Source organism: Gorilla gorilla, chromosome 5 (genome assembly GCF_029281585.2).
Source record: "Gorilla gorilla gorilla isolate KB3781 chromosome 5, NHGRI_mGorGor1-v2.1_pri, whole genome shotgun sequence".
NCBI classification, from domain to species: Eukaryota; Metazoa; Chordata; class Mammalia; order Primates; family Hominidae; genus Gorilla; species Gorilla gorilla.
This window is the reverse complement of record NC_073229.2, coordinates 112960864-112984001: the sequence shown is the minus strand read 5'-3', so window position 1 is coordinate 112984001 and position 23138 is coordinate 112960864. Positions and strand designations below refer to the sequence as shown.

The window sequence follows — 23138 nt, the reverse complement described above, 5'->3', positions numbered from 1 at the left end:
CCTCATGGATCTCATGTGCAAGTTTCAGGGGGAGTTAGTATGCAGCCTGCGGTGGAAATTTGATCTGTGACACCGGCAAGTTCGTTCTGTGCAAACGCCAGTAGGCCATATCGGTTCCAGTTGATTTCAGCCAGGTTTTAAATCTCATAAGTGGAGGGAGTTTCAGCGTTTCAGCAATTTGTTTCTTTTTTTAATTTGCCACCCTGCAGGCTCAATAATTTCTGCCAGTCACTGGTTTCTTTAACTCTTTAGGGCATAGTTTAAAAATAAGTTAAACTATGTAAAGTGTTGGAACAGTACCTAGCATATATTAGTAGTTTTGTATGTATTACCTCCTTCTCTTGCTCTTCTCATCATTTTCTAAAAATGAATATGTAATTAGTACTCAGTAAATATTTGAATAAATACTTAAATGATAGATGAAAATATAATTGCTGTTTTGTTTCCTTAGAAGTCTTTAAGCATCTCTATTGAAAGCATTTAAGGTAAAAAAACTATTTTATGTGTATTTAGGTCCATATTAACTCATAAATTCATGAGCTTCATAAAGTGTAATCTCATATGATATGTAAACAATGTTGAATTTGACTGCTTGTAGATGAGGATGTCCTCTCCAGTTGGTCTCACGCGTCCGTCTTACCGTATACCCTGTCCAGTTCAGGTTATGGCCTGGCACGTATAGACATTTGAGTTTGGGGTCTCCCCACTAGACCCTGCCACCTGCTCTTCCAAGATAGACATGGAGTAAACTCTTTTACATCTCAAATACTTAACACAGTGGTTGTCACTTATTGGTACTAAGTGAATGTTTGTTGAATGAGTGAATGATGCCTAAATTATGAAATTAAAAAGAATAATTAGAAATCTGACAAAAAGAACTTTTATTTTTCCATGAGGATGTAGTTGACTACTTCTTTGTGGATCTATGAAGGGATTTTGGTAAAAATAAGACTAACGGCAACCAAAATTAAGAGGGTATATTTTCTAGAGAAATTTTGTTTTGAGATTTTCTAACTTGTCAAATAGGATTCACCAGAATTATTATGCCTCTTTTTAATTGCAATAATATGGGTTAATGAAAGAGCCAACCATAGTATTGCAAAAGCGATTTATATATTGATTAGCTAACTTGAATGACATAGTTGTTTAGGCACTATTGGTAAATAGTGGCAATCAAGTCATTCTTTTTTAAAAGAAGATAATGATGTTGGCTTTGTGATGAGCAAGAAGGATGACTTGTGGGATTATTATTTAGTGATTAGAAGGACATTCAGAATACAGAAGCATTGAATAATCCTAACCTGAACTAGAAGTTAGAATTTGGGATTGAAAACCAATAAAGATTAGTATCCAGGGGAGTGCAAATTTCCATTTTTGGGGGGTTTTTAAAACTAAACCTTGGATTTGTGGGAAGTTATGAAAGCACATAAAAGAGTCAAGAGATAGAAGTTACTATATTGAGTATTCTCAGGCAATGAGTTGAGGCTTTGTGGGAATATCTGTTCAGAAGATGTCTGAGTAGAATAGACCAGAACTGAAAGGTGGAGGTACTTTATTCTTTTTTAAGTATTCCATTGGTGTATTTTTCCATACTATAATGAATTGATACTGCCAATTCATATTTCTAATAACATTGGAGATTCAGTTTCTTCACTGTAGTCTTAAGCTGTCATTTTGCTTATTATTTTTAAAAGGCTCCTTTCTATGCTTTGTAACTTTGCAGTTTCTATTTTGTTTCTCATGTTTCTAATGTCAAGCCTTTTGCATTATGTTTCTCTGCTTATGCATTTATAACAACTTGGTTTTCGGTTACATCATGATTCATAGACATAAAACATCAACTCAGAGTCAATCATATGGTAACCTTTGTCAGTTCCTCCAATCTTTGGTCCATGCTACATGCCCTCTGTAGGATATTTCAGATGGTATTCAAAGATAAGATTATGTTCATAAGTAAGCAAATTTAAGTTTTATAGGAAAAACCTTATGAAAAGTATCATGCTTTATTAAAAATTGATATATAATGTCTACTGTTTTACTTTTCATCCAATTATCTTCGAATTTTTTCTGGAGGGAAAATTATCAAGAAAACTGTAATTCTGAAAAGGATTGTATCCTAGTTTAGGGTGATTGACCAGATATTCCACTTTAAATTTCTCCAAGATTTTTCAATTAACCATTTCTAAATTAAGATTCTTTTATTTGTTAGAAGTGTTTTAAAAACATCTAGGGTAATTTAAGTAGAACCACGTTTCTGAAGAAAGATTGACAAGGAGAAATTGTAATTATGTCATCACATTTAAATGTTTTTACTGTCAAATTGAAATTAAGGTATTATTTAGGCACATTGGCCAAGGCTTATGTTGTTATTGGGTCCTCATATCCCATTAGCATGTCCTAATGCTGGCTTGGTTTCTAGCATTGGAAGGCAGTCAGGAAATATCTATCTCATGAACACTGCATGCACTTGTATTTTTATTGGGATGTTAATCAACCAGTGAATTATCTATGAAAAACTTAGCTTAGTACTTCTTACATTAGGATACCAGTGCAACTCATGAATAAGTTTTACTTTATATATAGAAAAGGAGAAAAAGAAACAGTAGCTTATTTTTTGAATGTAATATCAGACACAAAAGAATATCAAAGTGAGTTTAAAATTATATCTGATATTTAAATTATTAAATAAAACCTGACTTTTCAAGTTGTGCTATTTTAAGCACATTGAGACTCTTTTTGACTTTTTGGTAACTCTTTTTTTCATGGAGACTGTGCCTGACAGACTCTTCTCTCAAAGGCTGTCCATCATCGTTGCTGAATACACTTCCCAATGTTTGGTTTGACTTACAACCTTGGCCTCTCAATTTCTTTGAAATTTTCATCTCAGCGACTTAATTTTGAAATTTGGAAATTCATTCCTACCTATTACTCAGTATCCTAAATTTGGACATACTGCTTTGATACAACTTCCATCATTAAAAGCAGCTGGGACATTTCATCAGCTTCACCATCCAGTGAGCTATGGCTGTTCTGTCTTCAGTGAAGTCCGGTCTTAGCCTTAGGAGGGGAGAAGTTGTTTTTATTGTGTACACTATCTCAGCCAAAGTGGCTATTTTTTATATCTGAGATTATGAAATTCTTTACAGTTCTCCTTACTTTCTTAAAGTGGAAGTTGAGGTCATTGATTTGTAGCCTTTTTCTTAATTTTTTTATTACAAAAATGGGTAAAAAAATTTTTTTTGCTTTTGTTAGGCGATATCTAATTCTGTTGCCCAGGTTGGAGTGCAGTGGTGCAATCAGGACTCATTGCAGCTGCAACCTCTGGGGCTCAAATGATCCTTCTGCCTCAGCCTCCTGAGTAGCTGCGACTTAGGTGCATGCCACCATGCCTGGCTACTTTTTAAATTTTTTGTAGAGACAAGGTCTCGCTATGTTGCCCAGGCTGGTCTCAATCTCTTGACCTTAAGTGATCCTCCCACCTCAGCCTCCCAAAGTGCTGGGATTACAGGTATGAGCCATTGTGCCTGGTCATTGATCTTCTTTTTAATTAGGTATTTCATGCAGCAAAATTTTCTGTAAATATGCTTTAGCTGCATCTCTCAAACATTAATCTACTCTGTTTTTGTTTTCATTCTGTTTAAAATACTTTAAAATTTCGCTTTTAATTTCTTCTTTTATTCTTGGGTTATTTAGAAGTATGTTATTTAATTTTCAAATATTGGATGACTTTCCAAATATTGACATCTAATTTAATTCATTATGATCAGAGAATATACTTTGAAATGTGTTGTACGCATTTAGGAAAAAAAAGCATTTTTTCCTGGTTTGGGTGGAGTATTTTATAAATGTCAATTAAGTCAGGTTGTTTTATAGTGATCTACTCTTCCATATCCTCACTGGCTTTCTGTCTGCTTGTGTTCTGTAAGTCTTTTCAAGATGTCTTTACTACTAGTGATTTTTTTTTTCTATTTGTCCAGTCATTTGCTCAGAGAAGAGTGTTAAATTCTCTATGTATAATTGAGGATTTCCCCACTATTTTTCTTATCTATTTTGTCAGTTTTATTTTGAAGCTTTTTTTAAGGCGTGTATACATTTAAGATTGTTACAGACTCCTGATGAATTGACCCCCTTTGTCAGTATGTATTGTTTTCATCTCTAGTAATTTCTTGTTCAGAAGTTCTCATTGTCTTATATTAATATAGCCTAGATGCTTCAGCTTTTTTCCATTAGCACTGGATTTGACATCTTTTTCCATCTCTGTACTTTTTACCTAACGGACTCTTTATGTACAAAGTGGGCTGTTGTAGACACTATATATATAGTTGGTTCCTTTTTTTTTTTTTTAAGAGGGATCTCACTCTGTCACTCAGGCTGGAATTCAGTGGCATGATCTTGGCTCACTGCAACCTCCGCTTCCCAGGCTCAAGTTATCCTCCCACAGCAGCTTCCCAAGTAGCTGGGACTATAGGTGCGCGCCGCCATGGCCTGGCTTTGACTATGGTTTTGACTTTGGTTTTGACTATGATAAACCTACATTTTTAAAAATATTTTTTGTAGAGATGGGGTTTTGCCATGTTGCCCAGGCTGGTCTTGAACTCCTGGGCTCAGGCTATCTGCCTGCTTCTGCCCCTCAAAATGCTGACATTACAGACATACATCCAGCTGGTTCTTGATTTCTTAAAAAAAATTATTAATAATGACAATCTCTGCTTGTTGATTTTGTAATATTGTGGTTTTTAGAAGAAATATCATTAGAATGAAAACAATCTGGTTTAAATCTACTATCATACTACTTGATTTACTACATGGCTTGCCCCATGTTTTCTCATTTACTTTTTTCCTTTTGTCTTGCCATCATTTAGATTACTTGAGAATGTTCTTATTCCATTATATCTCCACTTTTTGGGCCTATTAGATATATATATCTTTGTGTATATTTTAGCAGTTGTTCTAAGGTTTATAGTGTCTGTTTTCACAATTTACTTTTAAATAATAGTATGCCACTTCCTAGTTGGGGTTCTTACCTCATTTCCTTTTATACAATTTGTTTTTACATATGTTATAAATCCTACAATACATTGTTAATATTTTTACTTTAATTAGTCAATTATATTGTAAGAAAAGAAAGAGGAACACAGATTTCTTATATTTATTCTAGTTTTTAACCATTCCAATGCCCTTCATTATTTCAGTTTAGATACAGATTTTATTCTTGTATCATATTCCTTCTACCTGAAAATTTTCTTTTAAAATTTCTTATATTCTAGCTTGGTGGAAATATGTTTTATCAGCTATTGTCTGTCTGAAGAAGAACTCTACTGTGCCTTTATTATTGAAAGATATTTTCATTTGCTAAAGATTTTTGGATTGACATTGTTTCTATTAATATTAGTATGTTAAAGGTGAGGTTTCATTGTCTCATGGCTGGTGTAATTTCAGATAAGGAGTCTGCTGTCAATCTTATTTTTGTTCCTCTGCCTGTAATCTTTTCCCCCTTCTTGCTAGGTTTTGACTATGATAAACCTACATTTTTTTTTTGTTTGTTTTTCTTAAATCTTTCTTCCTGTCCTCTTGGAGTCCATTGGGGTGTGTGTTTGTGTTTATGTGTTTAATTAATTTTGTAGCAATTGGAGGCATTATTTCTCTCAGTTGGTTTCTTTGCTTCCTTATATCTTTCTTTTTGTTTTCACATTCCAGCTGTACAAATGTTCTGTCTTTGGCTGTAGTCTCCCAGCTCTTTGATTCTCAGCACTGTTTCTTTTTTCCCTCTTTTTTTCTTTTTGTATTTCAGTTGGAAAAAGTGCCACATACGTTTCTTCTTTAAGTTTAGTGACTTTTCTCTTCTGTGTCCAGTCTGTGGATAATCTCATTGATTATCATTCCCACTGATTAACATTCTTTTTCTCTGATGTTGTGTGTTTTTATTTCTGCATTTTCAATTGTTTCATTTTTATTGTTTCCATCTCTGCTGAAACTCCATATCCGTTTATGCATGTTTTCCACTTTTTTGTCTAGATCATTTAAAATGTTATTTTTATTTATTTATTTGTTTTATCAACTTTTAAGTTCAGGGTACATGTGCAGGATGTGCAGGTTTGTTACATAAGTAAACACATGCCATGGTGGTTTCCTGCACAGATCATGCCATCACCCAGGTATTAATTCAGCATCCATTAGCTATTCTTCCTAATGCTCTCCCTCTCCCCATGCCCCCCACAGGTGCCTGGTGTGTGTTGTTCACCCCCATGTGTCCATGTGTTCTCATCAATCAACTCCCACTTATAAGTGAGGACATTCAGTGTTTTGTTTTTTCGTTCCTACATTAGTTTGCCGAGGATAATGGCTTCCGGCTCCATCCATGTCCCTGAAGGATACAATCTTGTTCCTTTTTGTGGCTGCATAGTATTCCATTGTGTATATGTATCATATTTTCTTTATTCAGTCTATCATTGATGGGCATTTAGGTTGATTCCATTACTTTGCTATTATAAATAGTGCTGCAATGAATTTACACATGCATATATCTTTATAATAGAATGATTTATATTCCTTTGGGTATATACCCAGTAATGGGATTGCTGGGTCAAATGATACTTCTGCCTTTAGGTCTCTGAGGAATCACCACACTGTCTTCCACAATGGTTGAACTAATTTACACTCCCACTCACAGTGTAACAGTGTTCCTTTTTCAGGCCAGGTGCAGTGGCCCACACCTGTAATCCCAGCACTTTAGGAGGCCGAGGCAGGCGGATCACGAGGTCAGGAGATTGAGACCATCCTGGCTAACATGGTGAAACCCCCTCTCTACTAAAAAGACAAAAATTAGCCAGGTGTGGTGGTGCGTGCCTGTAATCTAGCTACTCAGGAGGCTGAGGCAGGAGAATCTCTTGAACCCGGGAAGCAGAGGTTGCAGTGAGCCGAGATTATGCCACTGCACTCCAGCCTGGGCGACAGAGTGAGACTCCATCTCAAAAAAAAAAAAAAAAAAAAAAAAAAAGCGTGTTCCTTTTTCTCGACAACGTTGCCAGCATCTGTTGTTTTTTGTAAATGTTATTTTTAAAGTCTTTGATAATTCCAAAATATAGGCCCTCTGTTTGTCTGCTTCTGTTGACTGCCTTATCTTTGAATATAGGCCATTTATTTTTCCTTTGTGTATGTGTGTGTGTGAGACAGAATTTTTAAATTAGACGTCTTTCGTGGTTTTTTCTTTCCTATATGAACAAAAGAGACTGAGGTAAGTATCATTATGCTTGGTAACAGGCATACTTCTTTTAGTTTGTTAATAGGCTTCATTTGTGAGTGGGGAGGGGTAGTGGTTGAATCAGCCTGTTCTATGTGTTGCTATATAATTACATCTTCAGTGCTCCAAAGAATTTATATTTTCTCAGCAGTTGGCTGCTGTTACTTGTATTTATTGTAATGCCTAGAGTATAAAAGGGTTTTCTCCTGGTGTTTCTGTTTCACGTTTAGCTTTCAGTAGGCTCTGCTCCCCTGTACCACAGAGTGTTCTATTTTCATACTTCTAGTACTTTTCCCCATATGTAAACAACTGTTTCTTGCCGCTCAGTGCCAGACTTGTGAAGACTGTGGAGTTTTCTTAGTTTTTCTTCTCCAGCCTTAGTATTAAGCAGAACCTGAGCACCTGAATCGCAGGCATGGGGTTTTCCTCAGTGGGTCTTCCCTCTCCCTCTTGCCGGTGAAGTTTTGCCTTGCATAGGGATATTTTGTCAGGACCAAGTCTTTCTGCTTTTTATCAATATAATAGCATTAGTCCAAGTCTGTCTCCAGCTTCTTGTATAGCTGCATATGAATTTATTCCCAGGTAACTTTTGCATCATATCAAGAAGGGTTTGGAAAGCAGGAGGGTTTTAATGTCTGTGCCCAACCAAGGTGGGGGCATTCTCATGTTTCCTGCCCTGCCTGTGGTCTTTCTTGTGAAGCCTGATAGAAGCCTGAGAAAAAGTTTGTATCTCTTGTGTTTTGGGCTTCCAGGGATTCTAAACTGTTCCACTTGCCCAGACTTAGTTTTTAAGAATTGGTCAGTTGTTGTTTTCTTTGTACTCACTTATGGCTGCCACTTCCTCTTCCTTTTCTCTACCAAAGAAGACATGAGTTCATATACTTCATCCTCCTTTGGAGGGGCTGGGATTCAGTTTATTTGGTTGCCTGCAGATGTCAGCTTTCTGATGGCCATAACAAAAGTTATTATTTGATAGATTATCTGCTTTTTTATTATCATCAGTGTAGAAGCAGCATTCTCTTTACTTTTTTCACATCGTAAATGAATGAGGAACTTTTTCTTAAACCAACCTTTTAAAGGTATCTTCAAAGAGCAAAGCACTTCTAAGATTATGAACATAGATCTATGGAATGAATGAGGGGAAAAAGCATTTTCTTAACATTAGTCAATCAGTACTTGTAGCTTGGGATAACATCTGCAGTTATAGTCTCATGTATAATTTGAAGAATGCTGTAAATCAGAGACAGCAGCAGGAAAAATAATGGAAACTGGCTAAATGACTTAAAAGTTGACTCTAATGATGAAGATACTGATATATGGAAGATGGCCATAATAAGTTTGGATACTTTTTTTTTTAAGGATTGTAAATAGACAAAAGCTAATATTTCTAATTTAATAAACACATTACATATATGATCTGATATGAATATATAAATCAGTTAATATAAAGTATACAATATTAATAACATTTTAAGATTTCATCTCTATTCTTAGAAAACCTTTTTTCCTTCAAAAATTTTATCTCCCTTCATATTCACTTTATTCATATAGTATATTCTATAATGCATTTAAAGTCTATAAAATTTTTGTTAAATATACAAATGGGGTCTTGCTGTGTTGGCCAGGTTGGTCTTGAACTCCTGGCCTCAAGCAGTCCCCTGCCTCAGCCTCCCAAAGTGCCAGAATTACAGGTGTGAGCCACTGTGTCTGGCCAAGTCTATAAAATTTAAGTGGCTATTGGAGGACCTATATATTTAGGAACTTGCAGAAATCTTTGGGGCATTTGTTTCAGAGAGTCATAAGACTTTATTTAGTTATCTCTTTATTTTTAGTTAAAGTCTGATGTAATCTGTTCTGAGTGATTTTACTTTACTCTCTGAATTAAAGCTAGTTGCTTATGTCTGATGACCTCAGTTTCCTTTTCTGGCAAATTGAGTAATAATTCAAAACTTGAGAATACACATCTCATGAGGAGTTATGTATTTTGAATTATATGTTAAGTACCAAGCACAACACTCCATTGTAGGTCTTTGATACATGATAGGTGATATCATAAATATTATGTGTCAAGTAAAGAAAAAAATATTGTCTAGAGTAATGCAGAGGAGCTCTTATTTTGACCCATGAATTTTCAGTCCTTTAAATACTCTGATTTATAAAAAGAGTAGAATAAAAAATGAAATTACTTTCATTTCTGCAGCGGGTAGCATCATATTATGTAGAGTCTTGCTAACTGGCTATTTTTTATTGTTACTTTATATACAGGCATGGTCCATTACACGAATTTGAGAAGTTTGGTTGAAGAATGGAAACTACCATGTTAACTTGCCATAAATGATGTACCTACAATACAAGTAGAGCAAATGAAAGATTAAAGGTTACATTTTTTTAACCTTTTTTTTAAAAAAGAGATTATTGTGGTATTTGGTTTTTATTGCATCATTGCTCAGCAGAAATGCTATGAATTCAGTTTTTTTTTTTTTTTTTTTTTTTTTTTTTTTTTGAGATGGAGTCTCACTCTGTTGCCCAGGCTGGAGTGCAGTGGCACAATCTTGGCTCACTGCAACCTCCACCTCCTGGGTTCAGGTGATTCTCCTGCCTCAGCCTTGTGAGTAGTAGCAGGGACTACAGGCGCGCGCCACCACACCGGTTAATTTTTGTATTTTTTAGTAGAGATGGTGTTTCACCATATTGGACAGGCTGGTCTTGAACTCCTGACCTCGTGATCTGCCCGCCTCAGCCTCCCAAATTGCTGGGATTACAGGTGTGAGCCACCATGCCCAGCCAACTTTTTCATCTTTCAAAACTGAAACTCATTAAAGACTACCCCCCAAGCCTCTGGCAATTACTGATCTAATTTCTGTCTCAGTGTCAGAAAGGAACATTAAAATTTTAAGGAAATATAGATTTTTAAACTCAAATTTGAAGTGCCCGCAGTTTAGAGAAATTATAGATTTTGAAGGATGAAATGGCAGAGAAGATGAAGTCACAGTTTGGGAAGAGAATCACAGATTTTTGTTGCAAGTGAAATACGTACTTGAAGTTTTGGTTGTTGCTTTTGGAAAGCAAATCTTGTAAACTCTTTAAGCATAGTGCTTTCAAGAGTGTGTGATTGTGATAAAAGGGATGTATAACACACAGCATATCCAAAAATTTAGAAGACATATTTGAATCCTGGAACTATCCTGAATTTTCTGTTAATTGGCCAGAGTCTAGATAACCTGGTGTTGTGGGAGGGACCTGGTGGGAAGTAATTGATTCGTGGGGGCTATTTCCCCCCATACTGTTCTCATGATAGTGAGTTCTCATGAGATCTGATGCTTTTATAAGGGGCTTTCCCCTTTGCTTGACACTCATGCTCTTGCCTGCTGCCATGTAAGACCATGCCTTTGCTCCTCCTTCACCTTCTGCCATGACTGTGAGGCCACCCCAGCCATGTGGAACAGCAAGTCCATTAAACTGCTTTTTCTTTATAAATTACCCAGTCTCGGGTATGTCTTTATTAGCAAGTGTGAAAATGAACTAATGCACCTGGCTCTGTGAAGGTATGTTTTGTTCTCTTCCCCAAAATGCAGAAATTTATGTTTCAGGCCTCCATCAGTGATATACATGTTGAGTTCTTCAAAATAATAAAAATCTGTGAAAGAGATACATTAAAAGTATGTAATCAGTCAGAATTAATTAGAGGGTATAGGGTCTATAACTCTGTTGATATGGCATTGAAAAAACTGTTAGTTGTATTTTTCACGGTGTATTCTTTGCAATGAAATTCTCTGCTTGGAAAAATATAAAAAAGACACAAAAAAACCCCAAAGTAAGATTAAAAACATTCTCTAAGGGTTCTTGGAAAACACAATGTATTTTTGGATTATAATCTCCATGTTTGAGCTGGTTTGTGGTTACAAATTCTTGCCCCCAAGCAAGTTTGTTTGTAGCTTTGGACTATAATCTTCATGTTTGAGCTAGTTTGTAGTTACAAATTCTTGTCCCCAAGTATTTCTTTGCTTCTCCTGTTTTTGTGTGTGTTTATTTTTTATTCCTTTTATCTATTACTTTCCAGAATTTCTACTTTCACTTTGTTTTTGCTTCTATGTCTTTCTTCCTTTTGTGCTGGCTTAGGAATACATTTAAAAATATGTTTTCAGTGCTTTATTCATTATTTTGGTTGTTGTAGTTAGGACTATTGTTTAGAATATCTAGCCTGCCAAGGAATGGAAATTTGTGTGTGCGTGTGTGTGTGTGTGTGTGTGTGTGTGTATTCAAATCTTACGATGAATTAACTTAGATTCCTTTAGACCTATCCCTTTCTCTTATTTTGTATTTCAGTTCTTATAACTTATATATTAAGAAGTTTTTATAAAGCTTAGCAAGAAGTTTAAATACTTTTAAAGTGATTATTATATTTTTAAAGAATACATGTGTATTTATTTTATAGCTACTTGAAGGAAATTTTGCCAAAGAAGTGAGCCATGAAATGGATGGACTTATTTTTCAGCCTACTGGAGTAAGTTCATTTGTCTGTGTGTGTGTGTTCGTTTGTGTGTTTGTGTGTGTGTGTACACAGATATACATATACATACACATACACATATATGCCTCAAACTTATTTACTTGGGATTGATTACTGCTGTGATTGCTACTTTTCCTTAAAACAAATTGCTCATTATGAAAGATTTTATTTATATCTAAATACATGTAATACTAAAATGAGCACCTATCTGTTTTTCACTCAGCTTAAGAAATAAGCATTGTTGGTTGTTACATTTCAGAGAAACCAGTCTTTTAATATAATTAGTTATTAAAAAATAATTTTCTACCAATAGCATTACATAAATGTTTATTTTCTTTTGTAACTTGGTATACTTTTGTGTATTAATCTCTCTAAAACTTCTCTCTAAAACAGTAAAAGTTTACTGTAGAGTAAAATTCAAACTTTGTCACTACTTGACAAAAAATAAAACTTTTGAATATTTTTTCCATGTTAAATTTTTGAAATGCACTGAAGAACTTTTACCAACTTAATGGTCGAATCATATATTTGAAGTAAGTTGTATTTTACTCTATAGCAGGCTTTCTCATTCTCAACCACTGATGTGTTGGGCCAGATAATTCTTTGCTGTGGGAGCTGTCTTGTGCATGGTAGGATGTTTAGCAGCATCTGTGGTCTCTACTCACTAGATGCCAGGAGTGTAGATGCCAGGAGCACGCTCCCTATTCCCATTTGTGACAACCAAAAATATAGTCTGACATTGCCCAGTTTCCTCAGAGAACATAATTGGCCCTACTTGATAACCCACGTTTTGTAGAGCAGTGTTTTTCAAAATGTGGCCTGTAGAGGAGGATTAGCACCACCCAGGAAGTTTCACAGATGCAGCTCAGCCCCACACCTATTGAGTAGAAACTCTGGGGATGGAGTTTAGCAGTTTGTGTTTTGACAAGTTCTCCAAGTGATTCTAATGCGTGTTCAAGTATGAGAGCTACTTACTCTATAGGAAAGAGTTTATTTCATGTGCAACCACCTCATCATATGCTGCTTTTTTTCTTCACCAACTCTTCTTTTAGTAATTAGAGTATAAGCTAGTTGAGAATTTATATATGGAGACATCAGACTGGGTGCCTGGGGTAAAAGAAAGGGAACTAATAATTTGAACACAGTGTATTAAATACTGTACAGGTTGAGTATCTCTAATTCAAAGACTGATATGCTATAAAATTTATAATGTTTTGAGCACCAGCATGATGCTCAAAGGAAATGCTCGTTGGAGCATTTTGGATTTTTGTATTAGGGATGCTCAACTGTTAAGTATATATAATGCAGATATTCCCCAATCTGAAAAAAATCAGAATCCAAACCACTTCTGGTCCTAAGCATTTCAGAGAAGGCATATTCAACCTATGCATGTAAAGCATTATATCTTTACGTGTATAATAAATCTCTGCTAAAATGCAAATTTAGAGACAATGTGATATGTGATTGGCATCTGTCTGTCTTCTAGCCCCCCTTGCCAAACAAAGAACAGAAAAATCTTATCTTCTGTGGTTAAGGGAGGAGGAGAGGGAGGAGGAGATGGAGGAGCACTAGAGGTTAGGGACGGAAATGGAAGAAAATACTATTTTAGGAAAATTAAAGTTGAATCTTTTAGTTCTAATATATTCCAGTCTCTCTAGACTGAAAGAAGCAAAGTCTAAATATAACAATAAATTCAGAAAATTTCAGTGTGTGAAACTCATGGTTCAGATCTGTACATATATGGCATATGTAGGAAAAATGGCCTGACAAATAAGTGAGTCTCTTTCTTGGATGTCTAGTATAGGCAGTTGATTTGTCAGTCTGTTCCCTTTCTAGTAACCATACTTTTTTTTTTTTTTTTTTTTTTGAGATGGAGTTTTGTTCTTGTTGCCCAAGCTGAAGTGCAATGGCGCAATGTTGGCTCACTGCAACCTCTGCCTTCTGGGCTCAAGGGATTCTCCTGCCTCAGCCTCCTGAGTAGCTGGGATTGCAGGTGCGCACCACCGTGCCTGGCTAATTTTTTGTATTTTTAGTAGAAACGGGGTTTCACCACGTTAGCCAGGCTGGTGTTGAACTCCTGATCTCAGGTGATCCGCCTGCCTTGGCCTCCCAAAGTGCTGGGATTACAGGCGTGAGCCACCGCGCCGGGCCGTAACCACACTTTTTATTACAATGACTTTGTAATTGATATCTGGTATTAAGTCAAGTCTCCCTGTTGGCCAGCATTACCTTAAATATTTGTTGACAATTGGTTTAACATGAAAGTTTCAGAATCAATTTGTCATGCTACCCAGAAATTTTTGTTAGGAGTTTAATTGGAACATCTTTGAATTTAGATTAACGTGGAGAAAATTGATGTGTTTGCAATGTTAAATCACTTTCTCAATGAATGCTATGGCTTTTTTTTTCAGGTCTTTTTCTGTTCTGTAATTGAGTTTAAGTTTTTTATTATTGTTATGGTAACTTCTAAATATTTGTCATTTTCTGCTTTTGTGGTAAATCGTGTCTTTTTTTATTGCTACTTCTAGTACACTGCCACATTACTGATTTATTTTATTGATTCAACAATCCTGTTGAATTCTGTTAGTTCTCATCATTGTCTAATTTTACACATTGACCAGGACCTCTAGTATTGAATTAAGTATTAGTTCTAGTTAGATAAGGGAGAAGACATTTATACCTTCTTCTCAACCTCAGAGGGGATGTAACTAAATTTTCTCCATTAAGTATGTTTGTGGTAGATTTCTGTTAGATATCCTTTATTGTGTTAAGAAATTTCTGATTCTGTTCTTCCAATAATTCTTTTTAAAATCATAAATAGGTTTTGGGCTTTAACACCTTTTAAGGCATTAATTTTAAGGCAGTAATGCCTCTTCGGTATCTACTAAGGTTATCATGTCATTTTCATTTTTACACCATTTATGTAGTAAATTACACTGATTTTTCTCATGTTGACCCATCCTTGCATTCCTGGGATAAATGCTACTTGATCATGATATATATAATTTTTTAAGCATACTTTTGGATCTAGGTATAATTGCTTCTTGAGGATTTCTGCCACCTTATTTCTTACAGTTCATTTTTCTCTCTCTTTTTTTTTTTTTTTTTTTTTTTTTGGAGACAGGGTCTCACTTTGTTGCCCAGGCTGGTGTGCAGTGGCACAAACATGGCTTACTGCAGCCTCAACCTCCTGGGTTCAAGCAATCCTCACACTTCAGGTCCCCAAGTAGCTGGGACTATAGGCGTGCACCACCACGCCTTGCTAATTTTTGTATTTTTCGTAGATACGGGGTTTTGCCTTGTTGCCGAGGCTGGTCTAAAGTTCCTGAGCTCAAGCAATCCGCCTGCCTCAGCCTCCCAAAGTGCTGGGATTACAGGTATGAGCCACTGTACCTGGCCAATTTTTCTCATTTTTTATATTCAGAATAATGAAGGTAATATTTTTTATTGTTGAAAAAATTATGTAAGTTGCACATAATCCATGGTAATGCCTATCCATGATTTAAAAAAACCAATTAAATGAGTGATTTGTACTGAAAAATAGAACAGTCTCTTACCAAACAGTCTCTTACCTTTTTCTGCACTCTAAGTACTACTCCTAGGAGGCAATTATTTTCCTCTTTTTTTTTTTTTTTTGGCTTTTGCTTCTACAGTTCTACACAGTCTATGCTGTTCTTTTTTGGTTTTGTATTTTATACATAATCTGCTTACTTTGTACTGTGGAAGAATAGGATTGAGCCCTCTAATTCCACTAACCCCCTCCACACCCCTTTCTCCTTCTGTCATCCTATTGTAATTACATCACATATTTGGTCAAATTAATATTCAATTTTTATATTTTTATGGTGACATAAATATTGTTCCTATCTGGGTCAAATAGTATACAATTGTATTTTCTTTTTTTAGAAAAGTCTCGTCACCTAGCATTAGGAATATTTTTGGTTATTATGATTATTAATATTTCTTTCTTTAAACTCTCCAAAAGAACTGTTTAATTTTTTTCAGTGCAGTCAAATATATAAGGTCCATTTTTCATTTGAAGGAATTCTTTCTGAACCCTTCCATTCTTCAGTCCTGCTGCATAGCCTTTTCTTCTTAGAGTTTCTTTTCACTATTTCATCCAGGAAATCCCTTTTACCTTTCTTCTCTGATAGATTTCCCTACTTTTTTGACTTTATCTTTTCTGCTTTTTTGATTTGAGTGATCTTGAAAACCTAATGCTGTACAAACTGGTCCTTATACTTATGGAGCTTTTGTTTCAGCTGTAAACTGAACATGTTATTCTCAGTGGTCTCTAATCTGTTCTACAATTTTATGGCTCTGACTTAGCCCCAAATTTTTTATTGTGTTTGTGTAGTTCTGTGCAACTTGGTATAATCTTGATTATCTCGTAATAAGTCAAGCCTCCCTGTTTGCCAGGACGTTCTTAAATATTTGCAGACATTTTGTTTAACACGTAAGTTTCAGAATCTGTATGTCATGTTACCCAGCAATTTTTATTAGGAGTTTAATTGGAATGTCTTTGAATTTAGATTAATTTGGAGAAAATTAATGTGTTTGCAATGTTAAATCATCTTCTTATATACTAGAGAATTAGGGAAAAGGTGCAATAAACCGTAGCTCAGGACTACCTGTCTAAATGTCAGAAATTTCCAGAAGTTTTAGATCTACTCTTAGTTTACATATTCAATTTTGTATTTTTAAAAACTTCATCTCGTAAGTTATAACTGATAGCAATATTAGACAATAGAACTAAAAAGGAGAGAGTAATTGTACTCAAATTCTCTATTTGTAATAAGCTTCCTAAGACACTGGCTTTCTCAGCCTCTTCCACCTTTTGGATGGCTGTCTTTATACTTGTCTTCTAAGGTAGTTCTATCCCCCTTTCCTTCTCTTCATAGAGAAAAGTGTATTTTTTATGGCTGTAGCTGTTTTGGTTAAATCAACCTTTAACCCATGCCTTTTGTTTTGCTTCTAGTACTCTATTTCTTCGTTCATATTACACATTTCTACTAGGGACAACCAATCTTCAAACAATCACTGAAGTCTGTTAAGTGGCTCATCACTTTGTCTTTTTGGGTTGTCCTTGCTATTTATTCCTTATTTAAAAAAGACCATGTCAGATTTGGCTCAAATTGTTTTATACTCAGCCTATTTCAGTAGCTTCTTAACTGCTCTTTGTATCTGTATTATCTTTCCAGTCTACCCCTGTTTTTTGACCTAGTAAAATTATACTATGGAAGAAACCCTTATATGGGGGAGACCAGTACTGACTGATAGAAATATAACATGTAACACAAATATGATCCACATATATACTTTAAATGTTTCTAGTTGCCACATTAAGAAAAAAAGTGGTAAAATTAATTTTAATAATATATTTTACTTAAACGACTATATCAAAAGTATTATCATTTCAACATTTACTCAATATGAAAACAATTATTATTTTTGTACTAAGTATTTGAAATCCAGTGGGAATTTTACACTTGCAGCATGTCTTGGACTCGCCACTGTTCAAGTGCTCAGTGGCCATGTGTGTAGTAGACAGTGCAGGTATAGATATATTGATTTATTGTTTCCCATTTCTTGTATGTGCTCATGGCATTTGTACATGATTCATTTGTGATCTTCAGTTCAATTGTAATTCTCTGTGTGATGATAGATTTTTCTTCTTCAGCTTGCAGAACAAAATAAAGTTACATTTCTTTATTCAAATGCAATAGGCAGGCTCCTACACTCCTTCCCCTTCCAAATCGTAGTGCATTGCAGTATTGCAAGGGTCCCTTTTTTATTTTTATGTTCTTCCCTTTTAAAATTGTGCTTTGAGTTGTTTATTTCTTGTTTTTTGTTTGTTTGTTTGCTTTTTTTGTTGTTGTTTTTTAAAAAATTATACTTTTAAGTTCTGGGATTCATGTGCAGAACATGCAGGTTTGTTACATAGGTATACACGTGCCATGGTGGTTTCCTGCACCCATCAACCTGTCATCTACATTCAGTATTTCTCCTAATGCTATGCCTTCCCTAGCCCCTAACCCCCCCGCACATGCCCCAGTGTGTGATGTTCCCTCCCTGTGTCCATGTTCTCATTGTTCAGCTCCCACTTATGAGTGAGAACATGTGGTGTTTGGTTTTCTGTTCCTGTGTTATGTGCTTCGAGTTATTAAACGTGTTCTATTCAAGGGGTCTTGATTCCAGACTTCAGTTTCTGTAACGGTGAAATGCTACTGAGTTTGTAGATGGAAACCATTTTTTGTGCATTTACTGCCTTCAGCCCTCTATGTTGATAGTGTTGAAGAGAGGTGTTTTTAAGCCATACCTGTTAGTCTGATGGTAGTATTTTAGGGTATAAAGAGTTGAAAAGGTAGTTGCTAGGTTTCTTTCGTATCACCTTAGTCATGAATATTTAATCTTAAACCTCTTTAAACAAAATTGACACATACATATTTGCATTAAATAACTATTCCTCTATCATCACTTTTATAGCAGCTTGGTCAGAAGTGATACACCTTTGTCTAGAATTAGATCTTTCCTTCCATGACAGTCTAGGTCCTGATCATCAACCTGTACCTTCTACTTCTCTGATATGGAGATTTTTCTGTTCTCTGGTAGCAGCTGATCTCATTCTGAGGACACCAGTCTAAGAGAGATGAGATCTTAGATTCCTGTGCACACTCTGTGTCTTCATTGCTCTCCATTCCATAGGATTTGTGGGAGATTGATTTGCTTTCATGAAGCTGAAAGCAATATCTTTTTCTATCTTTTCTCTTGAAAAATTGTTACTAATTGCCAAATTGCTTCAGAACTAAAACTGATTGCTTAAATGATTATTCTCAAAGCAAAAATGGTTCTCTTTAAAGATGCCTTGCTGTTTCTAGCTACCCCTCACAAGCTCTCTTTTGGTTATATTTTTGCCTCACAAAATCTATGGGCTGTGGTTATATTTTTGCCTCACAAAAATCTATGGGCTGTGGTTATATTTTTGCCTCGCAAAATAATCTGAGGTTATTAGTCCTTTCCTTCCTTATTTCTTTTTAAACCTCCATTGTCTAGGATAGTGTTTAGCCCAGTATGTCTTAGAAACTGTTTGTTAAAGGAATGAAAATGCATCTTTGTGTTTTCCCCAGTCTTTCAGATTTGACTAGTTTTTTATGTTAACAATGTAGGTAAATACCTTTTAAATTTATAGCTATTTTATCTTCCTTGCTGCATAGGAATATGTGTAATCTAATTTATGCTGTTATCTTTTTTCCTTTCAAAAAACTTATCAGTGGCTTTCTTTAAATTCCCACTTTTCTTTGCCAAGTCCAGAATCCAAACACCATTCTTCCCTAAAACAATAACATGAGTTTTGTCCTCTGCATATTCTCTTCAGAAACTTCCCAGTGGGTTAGGAGTGGTCTGTGGTTAAACAAACAAACAAACAGACACCACTGAATATCTTTTTGATTCTCCAGTTTTTCATCTGTGAAATGTAGAGGCTGTAAGAGCTTAGCTTTGAAATTCTCTTATGGTCATATGATGATCAGTGCAAATGATATAAATCAGTACTTGAAAATTCTTTCTTTCTGCCAATAACCTGGTGAAAATCTACTAAGTAATGAATTTTTAATAAAAGAAGAAACTCTTTTATTTTAGTTTCCTAAAAATAATTTATGTTTTAAATGGCAAGTTAGACAATTAAAATAAACTAGACTTCTTATGAAGTTTGATAGTATGACTATTACATGACTGTATTCTATTGATTTTTTTCTCCTGCCATCATTTCTTTTTTTGGTGGGGGAGACAGAGTCTTTCTCTGTCGCCCAGGCTGGAATGCAGTGGCGCAATCTCGGCTCACTGCAACCCATGGTTCCCAGGTTCAAGTGATTCTTTAGTAGAAATGGCATTTTACCTTGTTGGCCAGGCTAGTCTTGAACTCCTGGCCTCAAGTGATTTGCCCACCTCGGCCTCCCAAAGTGCTGGGATTACAGGCATGAGCCACCACACCTGGCCATCCTACCATCATTTCAATAGACTTTTCACTTTTATATCTTTTATCTCCTAAGTTGTTAAGATTATAAAATATATGGAATGTCTCTGAAAGGGTCACATTTTGTTCATCAGTGGACGTGGTCAGCTTCTTCCAAAAGTATTAATTTATTTTTATTAGAACAGATTTATTTTATTTATAACAGATTCTAGATTAGTTTACATTTATAACTTATTTCAGAAAGCATGTTTTACAACTACCTATTTTGGTAACAGTTTAATTGATGGCATAGCACTGTACTATACTAGTTATAAGTATCTAGTTCATCATTTTCATTTTCTATGAAATTTTAATGATTTCAGTCTTTGTTTCTTAATGTTTTATTTCTGATTGTAATTTCTCATGATTGTTTTCTGTCTAGTTTTTTATTTCTTAAAAGCACATGTTACCAAATTTAATTCTCTTAGTTTTTATCACTAATCTGTACCTTTCATCATATTTTTGGTGTGCTCTTTAATTGGATGGTTAATTTCTAAAACAGCATCTGGCTGTAAGAAGGATGTGGTACATAATCACATGTCTACCCATCCTAGTTAATTCAGTGGTTATTTTACATTCCTACTATATTTTTTGGTAAATATTCTAAAGGGTATTCTAAGTATAAATATATATTAACGGTGCCATCCAGAATAGGCTCCAGTTTTGCATAAATCCATTCGGGTAGCAGGAGGCAACTTTCTCTCTCAAACGCAAAATTTCATTATATTGAATTGTGTAGCCTTTGTTATTTTTTCCTTATTTTGGTTTTGCAATTTCAACCTCAGATTCTCCTGCAAAGGCTGATTTTTTCCTATTTTTAGTTTATCCTCAGTTTAGGCCACCATCACCAGAGTGGTCTTATGTATTCCACTTTCAGACTTTTGATTTGCCAAAGCCCCAGATTAAACCTGTACTTAGCTCTTATGCAGAGATTTATGACTTTTCTACCTCTTTAAAAAAATGGAAATATGTTTCTATTAAAATAAAGTTGAATGACATTATCAGACACTATATGATATTCTGCTAAAGAAAACAGAGTTTAAGACACATTTTTCTAATAATTCTTATTCATAAATTCTCTTTATGACTTTAAAAGAAAGAATACTTAAGATTTTTCTCACTTCTTTTGTGCTTATACATTGTCATCAGTTTCCTTTTTACCAGTTGAAATAGCCTTTTTCTGATTGCTGTTTGTATATTCAAAGGAACCACCTTAATTTTCCTTTTCACCTGCACTAGGTCTTATTTGTAAGGAGGAAGTAAGAAAAGAGTTGATTATAGACAGATGTGGCTTCCAGTGGTGAGAGCAGACATGATTTTAGGTGGTCCAGGGACAGGGCATCAGATGACACTGCATCATACAATGAGAAATGTAGTCCCATTCTTGTTTTTATTCAGTCTTTCAGATTATAAAGAGAAAGTCTATTTCTAGTTTTTAATATCTAAAACTTGCTGATCTTTTCAACAAGTGTGTGGGCCCACTTTTAGACTATTCAATAGGCAACATATCTACTAGAATTTAGTATTGATTAATTTCTATCTTTTCTAATTTTAGGACTACTGGTTATTTAGGGTAAGCAATACCGTTTTCTAGAATAGTATAAACGGTATACCATTTGTTATAAAGTTTCCATTTAAAATATATATTTTTTAGATTTTTAGAGTGAACTAATTTAAAGAAAAATATAATAATAGTTGTGGTATTTTGATGTGACAGAAATCCTGGGCCGAGCATGGTGGCTCACGCCTGTAATCCCAGCACTTTGGGAGGCCAAGGCGGGCGGATCACGAGGTCAGGAGATCGAGACCATCCTGGCTAACGTGGTGAAACCCTGTCTCTACTAAAAATACAAAAAATTAGCCGGGTGTGGTGGTGGGCGCCTGTGGTCCCAGCTACTCAGGAGGCTGAGGCAGGAGAATGGCATTAACCCAGGAGGCGGAGCTTGCAGTGAGCCGAGATTGCACCACTGCACTCCAGCCTGGTCGTCAGAGCCAGACTCTGTCTCAAAAAAAATAAATAAATAAAATAAAATTTAGAAAACGTGATGGTACTAGCTAGTTACTATATTAGTTTCCTATGGCTACTTTAACACATTACCACACACTTGATGGCTTAAAACAACATACATTTGTTCCCTTACAGATCTGGAGGTCCCAGCAATTTGGGAGGCCGAGGTGGGCGGATCACTTTAGCCCAGGAGTCTGAGATAAGCCTGGGCAGCACAGTGAGACCCCATCTCTATAAAGAATGAAAAAAATTAGCCAGGCATGGTGGTACACACCTGTAGTACTTGGGAGGCTGAGGTAGGAGGATCGCTTGAGCCTGGGAGGTCAAGGCTGTAATGAACTGTGATCATGGCACTGCACTCAGGCCTTGGTGACAATTGTTTTTTTAAAAAAATTGAAAAAAAAAAAAAAAAAGGTACTTGTGATTGCATTTAGGGTTCATCTGGGTAATCCAGAATAATCTCCCCTGCCCTTGAATGGCCTTAATTTAATCATACCACCAAAGTCTCTTTTGCCATATAATGTGATGCATTCCTGATGTCTCTAGGTGGCCATTTTTCAGCCCACCAAAGTTATAGCTTAATAAGACGTTTCCGACGGATAGCTGTAGACCTTAATACCCAGTGTAATTTCTGATTCTGTCTTTGTAAAATTTGTAAATTACCTTTCTTTCTTAGACTTCCTATTAAGAGCAAGTTCTAAATGAGAAGTTTAGGACCCTTAATCAGGCCAAGAACTTTTTAAGTAAAATTTGCCAACATTTCAAAATTTTTCTTCTGGGGAAGTCTAAAACTTTTTGATGAACTCAGCTTTAATAATTAAGCGCAGGGCAAGTAATACATTGTTATGAGAAAAGTAATATAGTATATTAGAGGTAATCTGCATTTTAAAAATAATGTCAAAATGTGTATAAATTTTTCTTTTATTTTTAAATTGGAGGATATACAAATTTTATAATGTGTAGTTATTTTCCCTGAAAATCTTTTAAGCTGTCTGGAAGTCAATCCTTCAGTCTTTTGCCTGCTCTTACTATTCTTGGAGTACAGAAGGTAAAGGAGCTAGGGTCCACTCTTGGGTAAACTTTCACTTAACCTTGCAGTTTCAGTTTTTCTCTTCTGTTTTGAATCTTCTCCACCATAGCTCTGCCTTCAGCTTTTTCACAGAATAAACATATCTCCTGCCTTTTGCCCGCAGTGGAGGAGAGAAGCTAGAGTTTTAGTGGTCCTTCTATAGACTTTCCCTGGTCTCCTTGTTTTATGTCCTATGCCTTACCTTTATCCCCTGGCAGCCTTCTAGGTTACCTGTTATTTATATGACTCAATCCTTTCTGAGGCACTGCACCAGGAATGACTTGCATTGGCGTCCTTCTT

General features: G+C 35.4%; 1 protein-coding gene across 2 annotated transcripts in view; it reads left to right on the top strand.

Moving 5' to 3' along the window:
* RNGTT (RNA guanylyltransferase and 5'-phosphatase) overlaps positions 1-23138 on the top strand; it is a 350620-nt gene that overhangs the window by 147408 nt on the left and 180074 nt on the right. The window contains exon 12 of one of the 2 annotated variants that reach the window (XM_019030091.3): positions 11676-11744. The exons of the other annotated variant lie outside the window; for it this stretch is intronic. Within the exon in view, the coding sequence (XP_018885636.2) occupies positions 11676-11744 (69 nt within the window). The remainder of the gene's footprint in view (positions 1-11675; positions 11745-23138) is intronic. 2 annotated transcript variants of the gene reach the window in all.